This window comes from Mastigoproctus giganteus, chromosome 7, assembly GCF_048544385.1.
Source record: "Mastigoproctus giganteus isolate SK-2022 chromosome 7, ASM4854438v1, whole genome shotgun sequence".
NCBI classification, from domain to species: domain Eukaryota; kingdom Metazoa; phylum Arthropoda; class Arachnida; order Uropygi; family Thelyphonidae; genus Mastigoproctus; species Mastigoproctus giganteus.
The window spans coordinates 157,289,660-157,309,281 of NC_143581.1; the positions used below are offsets into that span (position 1 = coordinate 157,289,660).

Here is a 19,622-nt window from a genome sequence, read left to right on the forward strand (position 1 = left end):
TCCCAAAATCAGTCATTGTAGGCAAATTATATCATACACGGAGTGGACAGAAATCATGGTATACTATCTAGTAATGGGTAGGCTCAACTTTCGCCCGGATAAGGGCAGTCACATGGTAAGGCATTGAGTCCACTAGATCACAAAAGCATTCCACAGGTATTTCCATCCATGCTTGCTGCACTGCTGTCCGTAATTCCATCACATTCCTGGGTGGAGGATCCAAAGCTCGAAAGGACCTTTCCACAGCATCCTAAAGATGCTCCACAGGGTTCATGCCCGGTGAAAGGGGGGGCCATTCCATGGTGGTAAAATCTGCAGAATGATCTTCGAACCATGCTCTAGTCATCATGGCTCTATGGGGAGGCACACTGTCCTGCTGGAAAAGTCCAGTGCCCTGTGGGTGCACAATGACTATGAAGGGATGCAGATGGTCTGCAAGGATGGGCAAGTAACCTGGACCATTCAGAAATGTGTCTAGACATACCAGAGGTCCCAATGTGTGCCAGTTGAACACTCCCCAGACCATTACCGACCGTTCACCTGCCTGAACAGTTCCATGTTGACATGATGGGTGCATAGCTTTGTGTGGTTTCAGCCAAATACGCACCCTCCCATCTGCTTGAAATAACTGGAAATGGGACTGATCGGACCGGGAGACCCATCTCCAATCATCCAAGGTCCAGTGCCAATGTTCTTTTACCCAGCTGAGGAATAGAGTCCTATGTCGTGGTGTTAGCAATGGGACTCTGGTGGGTTGGCGGCTCCCATAACCTATTATGGCTAATGATCGTCTGATGGTCTTGGTGGAAACGTTTCTGGCACTACCCTCATTCAAGTCAGCGGTGATTTGCGCCACTGTCACTCTCCAATTGGCTGAAACAATGTGAGACAGATGGCCACGTTCATCCACAACCTTTCTCTGCCCACAGCGCTGTGCACGATGAGATGTTATTCCGAAAATGGAGCATTCCCGATACAGTCTTGATACTGTCGAATGAGGATAGTGCAATTTCTGTACCACCTCTGCGATAGAGTGACCCATGCATTGTTGGGCACCCATTATCAACCTTCTTTCAAAGTCAGTTAACTCGTGATGTTTATCCATACTGACAATGAATTACCATCTATGTGAATGCAGTGTACCTATATACACTTGGCAGGTATATAGGTATATGCAGGTGCCTGCCAAATAGTGGGTTCGTCCACTAGCGAAAGGGGTGACAGCGTCACGTTGCCCAGGAACCAGATATCCCAGTCCTTTCAATGTAAATACTTTATCTAAAAAAGTCTAGCTATTTCTTATTAATAGTAATCACACTTACTTTTTCTGCCATCTTTGACTGAATATCTGGACTCAGCATAACACACATCAGTAAGGTGCCCAAGAAAAGAAACAAAGTATACATGAGTCGAGTAGAAGTTGATTCATTTACTGAAGGGCAGAAATGGCAGCAAAGCCGGCAAGCTTTACAGCCACAGCAACATGCAATCTATAAATAAAAAACCATTAACAGTAAACACTTAGTGACAATCTCACTTCCCAATACCTATGATCAGTTCTCCACTATACAAGCAGCTTTGTATTCAAAGAAAACATCTTATCCAAAATTTATTAAATAGTGTCACTGCTGAGCAGCAAAGATATAACTAGCCTATGATACATGGAGTAAGAAGTCTCACAAAAATCAAATTTAGAATTCATTTTAAAAATATCGCTACAATACTATTATCTAAATAAATTTCTAAAAAAGCTAGAGGCATTTCTATAATAATTTAAGTATTATTATTTTAGGAAGGATGTAGAGTTGCTAGAACGAGTACAGAAAAGTGCAACAAGATTGGTGAGAGGAACAAAGGGATGCGCTTACGAAGAAAGGCTTAAGTTCTGCAAGTTGCAACACCTGGAGACTAGGCACCTGCGAGGTGATCTGATTGAGGTGTATAAGGCCTTGAATGGTTTGGGCAGGCTCAATGCTGATGGGATACTTCCGCTTGCTCAGACTAAGAATCTAAGGGGATACAGATTCAAATTAACGAAAGACAGTTGTAGAATAGATGTGCAGAAGTTTGCCTTTAGCCAGTGGGTAGTTGATTGCTGGAACAGACTTCCATCTGTTGTTGTGGAAGTTGGTAGCTTAAATAAATTTAAGGCTGAACTAGACAAACATTTGGAGTGACGGATGGGCAAAATGGGAAGGGGTTTTTTTTTTTTTTTTGGCTAATGCTGTATAAGCTTGTTTTCTTGCATCATATGCCTCAACTAATGCTATTTCATAATTTAATTACAAAGGTGAGCAATGTGCAAGTGCCTTGCTCTAGGAGATTTCAATCTTCCTGTTATTGAAGCAAGTGGGGGCAGCTCACCACAGGGAAACAAAATTTTTAAATCAACTAGATGATTGTTATCTTCATTAGCATGTTAAGGAAAACTAGGGCAAGAATATTGGGAACCTGACCATCACACGTCTCCAGATAATATCATAGAGTTAACAGTAGCACTGCACCAAGGTATTATTGCTCCGGTGTGCAAAATAAGTTTTGGCATCCATTTCATAGAGGGGTACTAAAACCATCTCCTCTATAAAAATTTTGAAACCTATCAATCCAACATATTCAAAACTTTGGTGAATCAGATAAATAAATAAGTGAAAACACGTTACAATTATTATTATATTAAAAAAAATAAAAAATATTTCATGAATATTTATGAATTATATAAGTATTATATTTGGATATAAAAATAAAAATAAAATAAAATTTATAAAAGCAACAATATTTTAACTAAATTTAAAGAAAGCTCATTTCTAGCATTGGATAATGAAAATTGTCAAAATAAATCTGTACAGATAAAGATCATCAAATATTTTGTTTTATATATATATTACTGCTAAATTCAATAAGTTATACTGGGACAATGTAGATCAAAAATGATTTTTTATTGATTTTAATTTACAAAAAGGAAGAGTTCAAAGAAGTCATTAAAAAATTGTGATATTTGGAAAGTACAAGAAGTTCATAATTTGAAATGCATTAATCGTTATCAAAGGATTTTTAGTTAGCATTAGCATTAGTAGAGGCATTTGATGCAAGAAAGCAAGCTTATACAGCATCAGCCAAAAAAAATAATAAATAAATTTAAAAAAATAAAAAATAACCACTTCCACTTCAGCCCTCTGTTCGTTCGAAATACCTGTCCAGCTGAGCCTTAAAATTATTTAGGCTATCAACTTCCATGACAAGGGATGGAAGTCTATTCTAGCAACCAACCACCCGCTGGCTAAAGGCAAATTTCCTCACGTCTATCCTACATCTGTCTTTCCTCAATTTGAATTTATGCCCTCTCAGGTGATTATTCTGAGCAAGAGGAAGAATCCCATCAGCATTGAGCATGCTGATGGGATTAAGTTAAACAATACTTAATTGTTAAAGTTATTTATTTTTTTATTATTGATTTGAAAGTGTGACAGCCTTTCTTTAATTAGTCCAGTTAACATCTAGGAATCTCTTATTATTAAAATTATATCATAGATAACAGTCATAACAAGCAAATGATTAATAAAACAGCTTTAATAAAGCTGTTTCAGAAATAAGTTCAAGTAGTGAGCTACATTTAAAATCTTGGATGGTACAATTCTCTTTAAAAAGGTATAAAATAAGTTCTTTTGGACCTTTATCAAGATTGAAAATAAAAATATGATTCTATAAAAGGTCAGCTCATTGAGGTTTTAGCGAAAAATCATCTCAATGTCTAGTCTGTGTATTCATGATCTGCTGATAATGCATCTGTAAATTTTGGTATACACAATTCTATTTATTAAAAACATCTTAAAGAGAATGGACATATTTTAAGGGCAAATTGTAAATGTCATATATCACATAATTGTATTAAATACACATTAAAAGCACTACATTTTGATTTGGAGTTGTTAGTGATGAAATACAGTGAATTTCATCACTCGTAACAGAGAAGAAAAATGCATGGGATGCATATAAATTATCAAGCGACTCAGAAGCCTACGGCAGATATAAGCTAGTCTGTAATCAGGTCACAAAGGAGGTTAGACAGGCGAAGGCAGATTACGAGAAATCCTTGGCAAAAGATGCTAAGAAAAACAGCAAGGATTTATTTACTTATATAAACTCTAAAGGGAAAGGGATGAATCTGATTGGTCCACTTGATATCGATGGATTGACTGTTGATGATCCTGCCCAGATAGCAAACAAACTGAATGAGTATTTTGCATCTACATTCACACATGAGGAGTTATTAAGGTTTGGAAATGGCAGAAGGTTATCAAATTGCAGCAGGATACTTAATTATTTTGTAATAACTGACACAGTAAAGTGGAGGAGAAATTGTTGAAGTTAAACATAAGAAAAGCACCTGGGGTGGATGGGATCCAGTTATATTAAAGGAGGCGGCAAAGCAACTAAGCAAACCCTTGGCCATAATTATGAGAGCATCCTTGGACTCAGGGGAGGTTCCCACGGACTGAAGATGTGCAAATGTATCCCCAATTCACAAAGGGGGATCGAAGGGTGACACAAGTAATAACAGACCAGTTAGTTTAACATCTGTTCCAGGTAAAATAATGGAGTCACTGGTTAAAGATGCATTGCAGGATCATCTAGACAAGACTGCAGCAATAATTCAGACACAGCATGGGTTTGTTAAGGGAAAGTCTTGTCTGACAAATCTGATAGGATAATATGATGTGGTTACAAAGGAACTGGATGCAAAAAATAATTTTGATATCTATTTGGATTTCAGGAAAGCTTTTGACACTGTTGCGCATGGAAGACTATTGTACAAATTGGAGCAGAATGGTATTAAGGGTAAGTTGCTACAATGGATAAAAGGATGGTTAAGTGGGAGAAGATAGAGGGTGGTAATCAATGGGTGCTGCTCTTCGTGGACTAATGTTATTAGTGGAGTCCCACAGGGTTCGGTGTTGGGTCCACTGTTGTTTTTTATATTTATCAATGATATTGATGAAGGTATATCAGGCTTAATGTCGAGGTTTGCAGATGATACAAAGGTTGGCAGGGTTGTTAATGACAGTAACGGCAGGGTGCTACTGCAACAGGATCTAGATAATTTGGGCAGATGGGCTAAGAAGTGGCAACTGAAGTTTAACGTTGACAAATGCAAAGTACTGCATATGGGTAGAAGTAACCCCAGAGAAACGTACCAACTGTGTGGTACTACACTTAAGGTGGTAGAAAATGAAAAAGACCTGGGAGTAATTGTGCAGGCAGATATGAAGTTTTCTGAGCAATGCAGACAGGCTGCCAGGGCAGGTCATGGGGTTTTGTCAATGATATATAGGAATTTTGCTAACAGGGAAAAGGAGGTGATTATCCCTCTGTATAAGAGAGGCTTAAGTTCTGGCATTTGGAGGGAATGGTGTGATTTTTTTTTTTTTGGCTGATGCTGCATAAGCTCATACACATGCTTTCTTGCATCACATGCCACTACTACTACTAATTTCTACTTTTGTGAAATCAACAGAAAAGTTAAAATCATTCTGCCACTTCACTGATGTTGATTATATGCAAATATTAAGCCATGTGCCAACAAAGTGGCTATTCAAAGAGTGCTCTCAAACTGGTGTAAGCCTTGGCTTACCAGTAATGAAAAAAAAAATAATAATAAAACAAAATAATTTATTATACTTATAATAAAATTCTGGGATATTATACAAAAAAAAAAAAAAAAAAAATAGGTTAGCTAAATTAGCAATTATTTATTCGAATAAAATAGAAACGGGCGATAAATGTTTTAAGAAGGTGTGCAAAGGTCAAGGATCGTTTCCTCAAAAAGACTGTTTTCCTGGAAATGGCCAAGCCAGGAATTATACGGCGAAATGAACAGAAAGGGTTTTAGATGGTCAAGGATCAGATTAGAGAGGATTAAACAAGAAAGAGGGGAGGGGAAATGGAAGAACATTTTCGAGATATAAGGGATGTAGAGGCGGGAAAAGGGACAGTTTTAGGTGAATTTGGAGTGGTGTTTTTAGGGGGTTGTGGAATTCGAATGAGAAATGGAGAAGTGTAGGAGCAGCCGCAGAGAATTTTAGAGCTGTGGTCTTAGCTAGCAGCGTGGGTTGAAGTTAAGTTAGAAGCGAAAGACAGGGTCAACTTTCGAAATGTGGGTGAACGTCGGGTCCAAAAGAAAGTCTTCATAAAGTTATGAGGAACATTTTGGAAGTTTCAGAAATAACAGAAAGGGTTGGAGATCTGGCTGATAAGAAGGGGAAAAGCATAAGAGGCTCAAGAAGATTCGTAATGGAAGAAATACCGTGCTTAGCAGACTGGTCCATCCTAGCAAACAAAGAAGGGAACTGTAAGTAGAAATTTTTCTAAAAGACGTTCCTCTAACTATTGTCTTGAGGAATGATAACAATTTGCTAAAAAGAACCCCTTAAGAGGCAATCGGTGTTCCTAAAATCCCTTGACTTTGTACAAAATAGTAATTAAAAATGGAATGAGTCTGAACTCTAGGAAGAAAGGTACTTTATGGTGATTGTAAGGGTGGTCCCTAGACCATAAATGAATAGAAATTTTATTGTGTGATGAATAGTAGCTTGGATTTACTATGAATAATTGCTTGTATAATTTTAGTATGATTAGCATATATAGAAATAGTACATCATTGAAATTGATATTGTGAAACCTCATTAGTGTAAATTGTGTAATGAATGTTTCATTAAAAATTCCTTAACCATTACTAGTGTCTGGAGTGAGTTGTGTCACCCTACTGAGTTTTCTAACCGGATTTGGAACTTCCATTAGCAGCCAGAGGCCCTAAACCAAACACTGATTAAAGTAGGAAATATTGGCTTTAGCTAGCTAAATTTTTAGCTATAGGCTTCAGCCAGAGAGAAAAAGAGAATGCCTACACTGGGAAGCTTTAAGAGTATTTCTTTGAGGAAGGTGAAGATGAACGCTCTCAAATAATATGGAAGGCATTCAAAGAAAGTACCACACCTGTACTTTACTATTCACATTTTTTTGCAAAATATTTTGAAAATTTTTGAATGTGGTGTTAAAATTTTGGAAATTCAATGTTACCTGTATACAAGTTTACATGTGGTGATAGTAGGAATCCACAAAAAAGACTGAAGATAGGAAACAGGATGGATTTTATGTGCAGCAGAAATGCTATACTGAATCGCTTAATTAAAAGATGTGGATTGATTGCAAGTTAATGTTAAAAAAAAAAAAAAAAAGATTTTTTTTTTTTTTTTTTTTTTTTTCATTTTTCAAAGGTGCCTAACTTACTGGAAAAATGGTATGCTTTTGTGAGTTCTAGGTTTAAAAGCATGAATATATTTTCAATGGAAAGTGAGATTGTATGGGATGAACTTAGAAATCTTGGATATACACAAAAATTAGCATTTAATGAAGTATTTATATAGTTAATTAGCAATTAACTATATAAACACTTCTTTGCATTTCATGGCCCCATGAAGTTGTGGCAGCCAATACGAAAAGGGTGGACTTGAGATTAGTTAATTTCTTTTCTAAAATTAATAATGAAGGTGGCAAAAAACTGAAAAAAAATTGGATCCTTTGTTCTGTCAATTCCGGTGTCCAATTCATTTTGTGAATAAATTTTCAGTATCCTGAATGAATTATGGTGTAAGTATCACAAGAGGTGTAGATTGCATCAAGGTTGAAATCCAAGTGAGCACAAATTTTAACTTTTCTTGCAACAACTTCCATGCATTTTTCCATTCAAAACGAGAAAAATCTTAGGTAATACAAGAAGCAATTCAAAACATAATTTGAAATTTAAAATATAAATCTTGGACCGCGCAGGTGCCTAGTCTCCAGCCACTGCAATTTGCAGAACTTAAGCCTCTCTTGGTAAGAGAATCCCTTCATTCCCCTCACCAATCGTGTTGCTCTTCTCTGTACACGCTCAAGCAAATCTACATCCTTCCTAAAATGAGGCCTCCAGACCTGTACGCAGTACTCAAGGCGTGGCCTGACCATTGCCTTATACAGAGGGACAATCACCTCCTTTTCCCTGCTAGCAAAATTCCTATATATCATTGACAAAACCCCATGACCCGCCCTAGCAGCCTGTCTGCACTGCTCAGAAAACTTCATATCTGACTGCACAATTACTCCCAGGTCTTTTTCATTTTCTACCACCTTAAGTGTAGTACCACACAGTTGGTACGTTTCTCTGGGGTTACTTCTACCCATATGCAGTACTTTGCATTTGTCAAGGTTGAACTTCAGTTGCCACTTCTTAGCCCATCTGCCCAAATTATCTAGATCCTGTTGCAGTAGCACACTGCCATTACTGTCATTAACAACCCTGCCAACCTTTGTGTCATCTGCAAACTTCGACATTAAGCCTGATATACCTTCATCAATATCATTGATAAATACACAAAACAACAGTGGACCCAACACCGAACCCTGTGGGACTCCACTAATAACATTAGTCCACGAAGAGCAGCACCCATTGATTACCACCCTCTGTCTTCTCCCACTTAACCATCCTTTTATCCATTGTAGCAACTTACCCTTAATACCATTCTGCTCCAATTTGTACAGTAGTCTTCCATGCGCAACAGTGTCAAAAGCTTTCCTGAAATCCAAGTATATGATATCAAAATTATTTTTTGCATCCAGTTCCTTTGTGACCACATCATAATAACCAATCAAATTTGTCAGACAAGACTTTCCCTTAACAAACCCATGCTGTGTTTGAATTATTGCTGCAGTCTTGTCTAGATGATCCTGCAATGCATCTTTAACCAGTGACTCCATTATTTTACCCGGAACAGAAGTTAAACTAACTGGTCTGTAATTACTCGTGTCACCCTTCGATCCACCTTTGTGAATTGGGGACACATTTGCACATCTCCAGTCCGTGGGAACCTCCCCTGAGTCCAAGGATGCTCTCATAATTATGGCTAAGGGTTTGCTTAGTTGCTTTGCCGCCTCCTTTAAAATAACTGGATAGATCCCATCCACCCCAGGTGCCTTTCTTATGTTTAACTTCAACAATTTCTCCTCCACTTTGCTCTCAGTTATTACAAAATCATTAAGCACACTGCTACAATTTGATAACCTTCTTCCATTTTCAAACTGTAATAATTCCTCACGTGTGAATGTAGATGCAAAATACTCATTCAGTTTGTTTGCTATCTGAGCAGGATCATCAACAGTCGAACCATCGATGTCAAGTGGACCAATCAGATTCATCCCCTTCCTTTTAGAGTTTATATAAGTAAAGAAATCCTTGCTGTTTTTCTTAGCATCTTTTGCCAAAGATTTCTCGAATTCCGCCTTCGCCTGCCGAACCTCCTTTGTGACCTGATTACAGACTAACTTATATCTGCCACAGGCTTCTGCGTCACCTGATAATTTATATGCATCCCATGCATTTTTCTTCTCTGTCACGAGTCTCATTAGTTCATTTGATAACCATTTAGGCCTAAACCTTGAACGATATTTCTTAATCGGTATATAAAGTCTAGTAGCTTCCACGATTAATTCCTTGAATGCTTCCCACTTAGAATTTACTGTTTGTAACATCGTCAGTTGATCCCACTGTACAGAATTTAAAAACTGTCTGAGACCACTGTACTCCCCTTTACGGAAGCAAAAACCCTTTCCTTTACCCCTGACGGTAGTTACCTCTTTGAGTAAATCCCACTTCAGCACACTGTGATCACTGCCACCTAGTGGTTCCTTTATCTGCAAATTCTTAATACACGAATGATCACTGCTGATAACCAGATCAAGAGTGTTACTTTCTCTGGTTGCCTCTCGAACATGCTGCTGCAGAAAACAATCATCCAATAAATCCACAAAAGTCTGACTAGTGTGTGAGTGACCAACCCACAAGTTCCAGTCAATATCTGGGAAGTTAAAATCCCCCATTATAAGACATTCTGATTTACTGGCCCACTCTATTTCTCTGTACAATTGTTCATTGTACTCATTCAAGTGATGTATTCTAATTATAAAGTTATTCATCATTTTCATGCCTGTTTTTAATCCAAGAGAAGTTTTCTACAACAATTGAAGTTTAACTGGATCCCATTGCATTAAGCTAATGTGCTAATTAAGCTGGAGTTGTGCAAATGTATCCCCAATTCACAAAGGGACATGCAAGTAATTACAGACCAGTTAGTTTCGGGGAAAATAATGGAGTGACTGGTTAAAAAAGTATTGCAGGATCATCTAGACAAGACTGCAGTAATAATTCAGACACAGCATGGGTTTGTTATGGGGACGTCTTGTCTGACCAATTCAATTCTATTGGATACTACGATGTAGTTACAAAGGAAATGGATGCAAAAATAATTCTGATATCATATACTTAGATTTCAGGAAAGCTTTTTATACTGTTGCACACTGAAGACTACCGTACAAATTGGAGCAGTATGGCATTAAGGGCAAGTTGCTACAATGGATAAAAGGGTGGTTGAGTGGGAGAAAACAGAGCGATAATCAATGGATACTACTCTTTGTGGACTAATGTTATTAGTGGAGTCCCCAGGGTTCGGTGGTGGGCCCATTGTTGTTTTGTATATTTATCAATGATATTGATAAATATACAAAACTATATTGATAAATATACAAAACAACAATATATCAGGCTTAATGTCCAAGTTGGCAGATGATACAAAGGTTGTCAAGGTTGTTAATGACAGTAATGAAAGTATGCTACTGTAAATGGATCTAGGAAAGTTGGGCCAAAAAGTGGCAACTGAAGTTTAACACTGACAAATGCAAAGTACTGCATATGGGTAGAATTAACTGAGTGGTCAGGCACGGATGCATAAATACACATGCCTTCAGTGACCGGGGTTCAAGCTCGTGACTGCTGAATATAGTGCTGTTTCTTGTATTTCATCTATCTTGTGAACTCCTCTGACTGTTTGGTCGTCCCGGAGTATAAACAGAAAATTTATTTATTTATTTTAACGGCACAGAAACGTACAACTGGGATGTACTACACTCAGGATAGTGGAAAATAAAAAAGACCTAGGGGTAATTGTGCCGTCAGATATGAGGTTTTTGTGAGCAGTGCAGACAGGCTGCAAGAGCAGGTCATGAGGTCTTGTCAATGATATACAGGAATTTTGCTAGTAAAAAAAATGAGGTGTTTATCCCAATGTACAAGACAATGGTCATGCCATGCCTTGAGTACTGCGTACAGGTCTGGAGTCCTCATTTCAGGAAGGATATAGTTGCTTGATCGAGTACAGAGAAGGGCTACAAGATTGGTGCAGGGAACGATGGGGCCCTCTACTTTTGTGAAGAGGTGATCTGATTTAGGGTTGAACAGGCTCAATGCTGATGGAATTCTTCCTTTTGCTCAGATTACAAACCTGAGGGGGCATAAATTCAAATTGAAGAAAGGCAGTTGCAAAACAGATGTGCAGAAATCTGCCTTTAGCCAGCAGGTAGTTGATTGCTGGAACAAACTTCCATCTGTCACCGTGGAAGTTGATAGCCTAAATAAATTCAAGGAAGAATTGGGCCAACGTTTAGGGTGGATGGATGGGTGAAGTGGGATTTTTTTTTTTTTTTTTTGGTTGCTGCTGTATAAGCTTACTTTCTTGCATTATATGCCTCTACTAATGCTAATTGTGCAATGAGGTTGTAAGCATATCGAAGAATATTTCTCTAACCTTTTTTTAATAAATTAAACGAAATCAAAGGTATTATATCACATAAAATAAGATATAGGTTTGATCAAATTATTATGGATTTTGATTGGGTCAGATGTTTTTCTACAAACAGAAAAAAAAAAAGTTTCCCAGAACCCACCGGCACTCGAAAAGTAATTTTTCCGGATTTGCAATTCACAAGGTGGCAACCCTAGCAACAATACGAATAACACAAGTCATGTGTTTCCTTTGAGTAAATCTATGCGAAGGAAGCTAGTGAGGGCTATACTATAGGTACGAGAGAAGCAAAATTGATTTTACAGGCTTTATTATTAGCCATATAGTGGAAGGAAGCCCGAGGCTTATACTGCACCAGCCAAAAAAAAAAAAAAAAAAATTCCAAGTTATCCTGAGAGTGAGAAAGAAAGTGGAAGAAAATCACCAAGAACGAGAATGATGATGATATCCAGCTCAGGACCCTGGGGGTTCCAAGACCATACTCACCAGATGTGAACCCCTGGGCTTGGTCTCACTTTGTTGGACACCAGCTCTTTTATGAAATTAGAAATTTTATTTTATTTTGTGTATTAAAGATGATGTAGTAGTAGTAGTAGTAGTAGTAGTAGCAGTGGCATTTGATGCAAGAAAGCAAGTGTATGAGCTTATGCAGCATCAGCCAAAAAAAAAAAAAAAAATCACACCATTCCCTCCAAATGCCTGTCCAGTTCCTCCTTAAATTTATTCAACCTATCAACTTCCACAACGACAGATGGAAGTTTGTTCCAGCAATTAACCACCCGCTGGCTAAAGGCAAATTTCCGCACATCTATTCCATCTGTCTTTTCTTAATTTGAATTTATGCCCCCTTAGATTCGTAATCTGAACACGTGGAAAGATCCCATCAGAATTCAGCGTGCTCAACCCGTTCCAGGCCTTTTACACCTCAATCAGATCACCGCGCAGCAGGTGCCTAGTCTCCAGCCACTGCAATTTGCAGAACTTAAGCCTCTCTTGGTAAGAGGATCCCTTCATTCCCCTCACAAATCTTGTTGCCCTTCTCTGTACACGCTCAAGTAAATCTACATCCTTCCTAAAATGAGGCCTCCAGACCTGTACGCAGTACTCAAGGTGTGGCCTGACCATTGCCTTATACAGAGGGACAATCACCTCCTTCTCCCTGCTAGCAAAATTCCTATATATCATTGACAAAACCCCATGACCTGCCCTGGCAGCCTGTCTGCATTGCTCAGAAAACTTCATATCTGACTGCACAATTACTCCCAGGTCTTTTTCATTTTCTACCACCTTAAGTGTAGTACCACACAGTTGGTACGTTTCTCTGGGGTTACTTCTACCCATATGCAGTACTTTGCATTTGTCAAGGTTAAACTTCAGTTGCCACTTCTTGGCCCATCTGCCCAAATTATCTAGATCCTGTTGCAGTAGCACACTGCCATTACTGTCATTAACAACCCTGCTTACCTTTGTATCATCTGCAAACTTCGACATTAAGCCTGATATACCTTCATCAATATCATTGATAAATATACAAAACAACAGTGGACCTAACACCGAACCCTGTGGGACTCCATTAATAACATTAGTCCAAGAAGAGCAGCACCCGTTGATTACCACCCTCTGTCTTCTCCCACTTAACCATCCTTTTATCCATTGTAGCAACTTACCCTTAATACCATTCTGCTCCGATTTGTACAATAGTCTTCCATGCGCAACAGTGTCAAAAGCTTTCCTGAAATCCAAGTACGTATATGATATCAAAATTATTTTTTGCATCCAGTTCCTTCGTAACCATATCATATCCTATCAATATGTTATTATTATTATAAAGATTTACACTCACTATTACTATTTAAAAAGAAAAAAATCTCAAAATGATTTCTCACCTGTTCCTTAGAGCAACCGCCCATTTTTTCACAGAAATCTACCAATCACGCAGAAAGTCTACCAAATAAACATAAACAATGCAACATAATTAAACTTGAGGCTATTACTAAATCTACTTCTGGCAACATAATTTTAAGTCCTCCAATTAATCTAATCCAAGGTACACCTCAATTATACAGAAATACTTCGATTTTCACAATAAACAACCTTAGCCAACGTTAAAATATCCAAACAATTCAAGATTTAATACATAACCACATATCATACAAAATAATCAAACCATGCTTGAGTTTACAAGTGCCAGCCCTGACATCTATTATCTGGCAAGAAAAGAAAAGCATTGATGTCGAGATTTTCCGTAAATGTGATGAGTGAAACACAGAGTAAAACGAGGTACCCTAGCGCTACGGAGTGATATTACTCTGTGTGTTCAACGTTATAAGTTTGTGTTATTAAAATCAGTAGTTAGCCTTTAAAATAATATATATTTTTGTAGTTAGTCTTATGTTTTTTTAATCTACAGATTTGTTCATAATGTTTGCTTCTTTATCAAAAAATAAAAAGTTATTTCATGTAAGTACATATTGTATATTCTATATAATATCGGTGTATATACACCATACGTTACCCATAAATTAACTACATAAGGAGTGTAACTGCATCGTTTGATTATTTCCCATATTGTGACTACCTTCACAACGAGATACCAGGTATTGCACGGCTTAGAATAAATAACGCTTCTCTAGTAGAGGAGACTGCTGTTATTTATTCTCCGTGGGCATCACCGAGACGCGTTTAGGATCTGTTATTTATTCTGTTATCTGTTATATATCCAGGTGGTGCCCACTGAGAATAAATAACAGATCAGTGAGCCACTGTTAGGGATCTTGTTGGCTCACTCATCGGTGGGCGGCCAGGTACCCTGATAATGCAAACATGCCATCACGGTTGCGAAGTTAATTTCACAATATGAGAAATGCCAAATGGTGAAGATAATGATAATATTTTGGGGACTAAATGCACAAGGCATAATATGTTATTGGTTGAAATTAACTATGTAATATCGGTGTAAATACACCATAATAAATAACAGTAGTCTCCTCCACTAGAGAAGCTTTATTTATTCGAAGTAGTGCAATACCTGGTATCTTGTTGTGAAGGTAGCCACAATATGAGATGTAATCAAACGATGCCATTATACTACTTATGTAATTAAATTTATGGATAAACTATTGTGTATTTACACTGTATTATAATGTACCCATAATGTATGCCTTGTGCATTTAGTCTCCAAAATTGTATATTCTAATAAATGCTTAAGTTTAGGAATAGGTTAGAACCTAGGTTAAAATCTATGGGGAGAAGGTTTATGTCAGGGAGATAAAACTTATTCCATTAGACTCCACATTTTTCCATTAGACTATAAATGCCTAATAGCAAAAAGGTTTATCTCCCTAGGTAAACCTATCAGACACTTAAGAGAAAAAAAAAAAGAAAAAAAAAGTGTAATACAGGGGAACCTCATTATCCGAGGATAATTGGTTCCAGAAAATTCCACTTAAAACGGGGACCAAAATTTCATAATGTTTATTATTTAAATAAATGAAACTAGGCATAATATTTTAAGATTCTATATCTATATAATATGGGTGTAGATACACCATAGACAACTCTTAAAGAAAAACTAGGTAGTAGTGTGAAAGACATCATTTCATCTTTATCTCATATTGTGCTCATCCTTCACAAGTTGCCCATGTATTGCACTACCTTGAATAAGTAACACTTCACTAATAGAGAAGACTGTTGTTACTTATTCTCGGTGGGCACCCACCCAGATGGCACCGTTTCAAAGCTAGTTGGCTCTTCATCGTTGGGTGAAAAGCCGAAGAAAAGCCAACTAGCTTTGAAACAGTGCCGACTGGGTGGGTGCCCACCAAGAATAAGTAACAACAGTCTTCTCTATTACTGAACCATTACTTATTCGAGATAGTGCAGCACATGGTAACTCATTGTGAAGGATGAAAAAGCATTGCCTATTCGAGGGATCTGTGAGTGATTTAATTCAGTCAGTGAGTGGGAGTAACTGTCCCTTTCTTCCTCTCCTACTATCACTTTCCTACACCTTTTTACTTTCCTAAGTCTAATAGGGATAGTATGTGGATAACAGAGTAACTTATCGCATACCATTTTGCAAGTGGTGCCCACCGAGAATAAGTAACAACAGTCTTCTCTAAGTGAAGCGTTACTTATTCGAGGTAGTGCAATACATGGTAACTCGTGAAAGATGAGCACAATATGAGATACAGATGAAATGATGCCTTTCACACTACTACCATAGTTTTTCTTTAAGAATTGTCTATGGTGTATCTACACCGATATTATATAGTGATGTTTATTATGTACTTGTACATAGTAAAAAATGGATGAAGGAAATGAAAAATGAAAAAATTATTTTATTAGACATTTTTTTATTATAATATGTTGCACAATGTAAGGTTAAGTAAAGTTTATTGAAGTTACACTATTTTTCAGTTGTACGAATAAAGAATGAATCCAGAGTTCATGTTTTTTTTTTTGCTGTATTTTTTCATATAAAATTGTGTTGTAGCATTTAGTTATGTCTTTAACTTCGCACTTAACTTTTGTTCCACGATCATAAAGAAGATCATTCTTACAAAAAATATTCAAGTGCTTGGTCAATTTTCTCAAGGGAATAAACTTTTTCAAATTAAACCCGTACCAAAATTATAGGCTTCCAGCCTCATTGCAAACAGACAAGAAGTAATTCTAGCCAGAGCCAGAATCGGCCATACTCATTTAACTCATTTGTTCCTCCTGTCAGGGAATGACCCTCCTCAGTGCAACCATTGTCATACACCACTCACAGTCAAACACATGCTTCTGGAATGTACTCTATATAATAATAATAATGCTCGACTAGTGTCATTCAGTGCTCTGGCAAGCTTATAGGAACCTTTGTCATTAGCCATATCATAGGCAAAAAATCAAATCTCGCAGAATTCTTCTCTTTCCTAAAACGAATAGGACTGTAAAGCCGTTTCTAACTGCTTCTACATGAACCAACACAGGCAGTATGAACCACTTTTCTAAGTGCAATATGGCCTATATAGCCATTGCACTTAAAATCCCATCAACAACAACACTGAGGGTGATGGTAGATGGCTCTCTCTGTCTTCTAACTTCTCCACTAATGCCGGTATCCCCCAAGGTTCAGTTCTTTCCCCCACTCTTTTTCCTCTTGTATATTAATGACCTTCTTCCATTGACTGGAAATCCTATCCATAGTTTTGCCGATGATAGCACATTGCATTCCATTTTCCATTTTGAGAAACCTTGCCTTGCTCAATCAGCTTCAACTTCTCGAAAATCTGCTACCAATTCCTTAAATGCCGATCTTCAGGTAATTCTCCAGTGGGGCAAAGACAACTTAGTTGATTTCAACCCTTCTAAAACTCAGTCTTGTCTTATATCTCGCAAAAAGGATTCTTCTGCTCCTATGCTTATCTTTAGTCACACTCCGATTTCTAGGCAAAATGATATATCTCTTTTGGGGATTACCCTGACTTCTAATCTCTCTTGGCACAAGCACATTACAAATATTGCTTCCTCTGCATCTAAAAAACTTGGTTTTCTCTTTTGCTCTCGGCGTTACTTTTGTTCCAAACAGCTGCTCACTCTGTATAAATCGCAAATCTGCCCTGCCATGGAAAATTGTTCCCACATCTGGAGTGGTGCCCCCAAAACCTCTCTCAGGCTTCTTGATTCCATTCAGAAGAGGACAGTTAGATTAATTAATGATTCATCTCTAACATAGTCTCTCCACTCGCTGTTTCATAGATGTACTGTTTCTGCTGCATGCCTCTTCTACAGATACTTCCATGGGCACTGTTCTTCTGAATTGGCTTCTATAATTCCCGCTCTCTCTTTCAAAACAGTCCAAACGCTACCAGCCGACATCCATTTACTGTCCAACTTCAAACTCACAGAACCAACTTTTCAACTTCCTCGTTTATTCATTCAACTGCCGTTTTCTGGAACAACCTTCCTTTATATGTATTTCCTGAAAATTACAGTCTACAGAAGTCCATTGTCAACAAATATCTTCTTTCGTCTTCTCAACCTCCGACCCAAGCACGGTACTAAGTACTATAGGTTCTAATACCTCTCGTGTTTGGGGTTTACATAAAAAAAAAAATATTTTGACAACGAATACAGTCATTAGTCACATCAACTCAATCCAAATGGGCTTGTGAAAGGCAGTGTATGTATTGCCTCCCACATTGAGTACTTGGCTACATCTTCCCGAGGACAAGCCCCACTGCTACTAGATGTGGCATGATTAAATAATGTCTTATTGAATAAAAGCTTCATTTCTCTGAGAAAAATCATTTGAATTGAAATGGCCAGCTTTCAGCATGCACTCTTTTGCTTTTAAAGAATCTGTGACTTTTCCTGATACTTTGCATAACTGCATTCAAGATGGCCCTCTATTTATTGGTATTTGTGCTAACTTAATATAGAATTCCGTTGAAAAGTTTGCATTTTGAAGTTTTTCGGTTGAATTGTCAGTTATGTTAGCGAAACCCCTAGTTAAGATGACTGTTTCTCTCTATTTGTCTGACAAGGCCATAATCCATAGTTTCAAGATTAAAGGGAAAAAAGTGATTTCCTATCATCAAAAATATGGCAAATTAATTTTTGAAGAGGGTGTTGTTTCACTAATTATAATTTTAGAAAATTAAAAATGCTTTTGAATGAATGATAACTAGAACAACTATTGATATGTCTAAAATCACATAAAAAAAGTAAAGCAGACATCTTGTTTGCAAATATTTTTATAAGGAGTGATCAGAAAATAACAAGACCGAACTATCACTTCATGCTTTACACACTATCGGTTTGGTAGGTATCTGTTGTATTCTCATCATTCTTTATACAGCTCATATTATGAAATAGTGTTCTATGTTACACCTCATGAATTTTACATGATGCAGTAAATTGTTTTGTGTATTTATAGTTAAAACAGCACATAAGATTTTCTTTTACTGTTCGTAGAATTTGTGGCATAAAGTTTTTGTTAAGGAAATGTGAAAAACATTCAGAGGTCTGCACTGAACTTTTAAGTGAAGAACATAAGAGCAAACCATTTATGCAGCCTTCTAATTAAGTAAGGTATTTGGAAGACATTCTTAAGGAATGGCTTAAGAAAGTTTTTTCTTTTCTCATATCTTCTGGTGCAGTGATCTTAAATACAGGAATTCCCCGACTTACAGAAATTCGACTTTACATAAGTTTTTGCCGGTGCAAACTTAAAAAAATCATGGAAGCGTATTTTGCATCTCGGTAAGAAAAAATGAAGGTATCATGAAAATATCATAATGTTGAACCCAATAACACTTTTTTTTTTTTTTTTTTTTTGTAATTCATTCCAAGTCTTTGGAAGTTGAAAATTTTGCTATATAACTAAGCTATTTAACTCTCTAAAAGGCCATTTTTATAATGGAAATTGCACTACATTTTCATCATATGTTCCCATTATAAGAATCAATTTTGAATGCCTTTGTGATATTTTTCTAAAGTACGTTTCTGGAGGTCACGACCATAAAACAACAAAAACAATTTGCACTTTCCGGTTTATTGGGCTTTTCTGTTAACGCATCTAATTATAAACGGGTAGTAAACTCGATCTTATTGCATTTGCGATAATACCAATAACACAATTGTGTGGGTTTTTATGCTATTATGGTGAAACATGTTCTCCTTCACTGAAATCTTCAATCCTATAAAAAACAAATTTTCAGAAACTTCTCGTCATTCCTATTTACATATTACAATGATGAAGGGAAAGTGACCAACGAAAAGTGCAAGTGGTGGTAGTGCCGGGAAATGAAACAAAATTCATTTAGAAATGAACATGATTAAGAAGCAAGACAAAGTTTGTCTGTTGTGTGGAGGAGTTAATAGAGGAAGAAGAGAAGGAATTGTCTAAAGAAGAACTTATTGACTTGCAGACAGCGATAGTGAAAGAAGAAAATGCTGACGAAGCTC

The 19,622-nt window shown here is 37.1% G+C and overlaps 2 protein-coding genes across 3 annotated transcripts in view; one reads left to right on the forward strand and one right to left on the reverse strand.

The window, feature by feature from the left end:
- LOC150083275 (serine incorporator 5-like) overlaps positions 1-13,618 on the reverse strand; it is a 55,572-nt gene extending 41,954 nt beyond the window's left edge. The window contains exons 1-2 of the mRNA XM_090378457.1: positions 13,553-13,618; positions 1,323-1,490 (exon numbers count right to left, since the gene is read on the reverse strand). Coding sequence (XP_090234583.1) covers positions 1,323-1,490; positions 13,553-13,576 — 192 coding nt within the window. The 5' untranslated portion in view covers positions 13,577-13,618. The remainder of the gene's footprint in view (positions 1-1,322; positions 1,491-13,552) is intronic.
- Positions 13,619-13,925: 307 nt separating this feature from the next.
- wal (electron transfer flavoprotein subunit alpha wal) overlaps positions 13,926-19,622 on the forward strand; it is a 227,918-nt gene continuing 222,221 nt past the window's right edge. For both annotated transcript variants that reach the window (XR_016547165.1, XM_090377145.1), the window contains exon 1: positions 13,926-14,126. Coding sequence is in view for 1 of the 2 variants with exons in the window: in XM_090377145.1 (XP_090233271.1) it covers positions 14,088-14,126 (39 nt within the window). In the remaining variant the exon portion in view is untranslated. The remainder of the gene's footprint in view (positions 14,127-19,622) is intronic.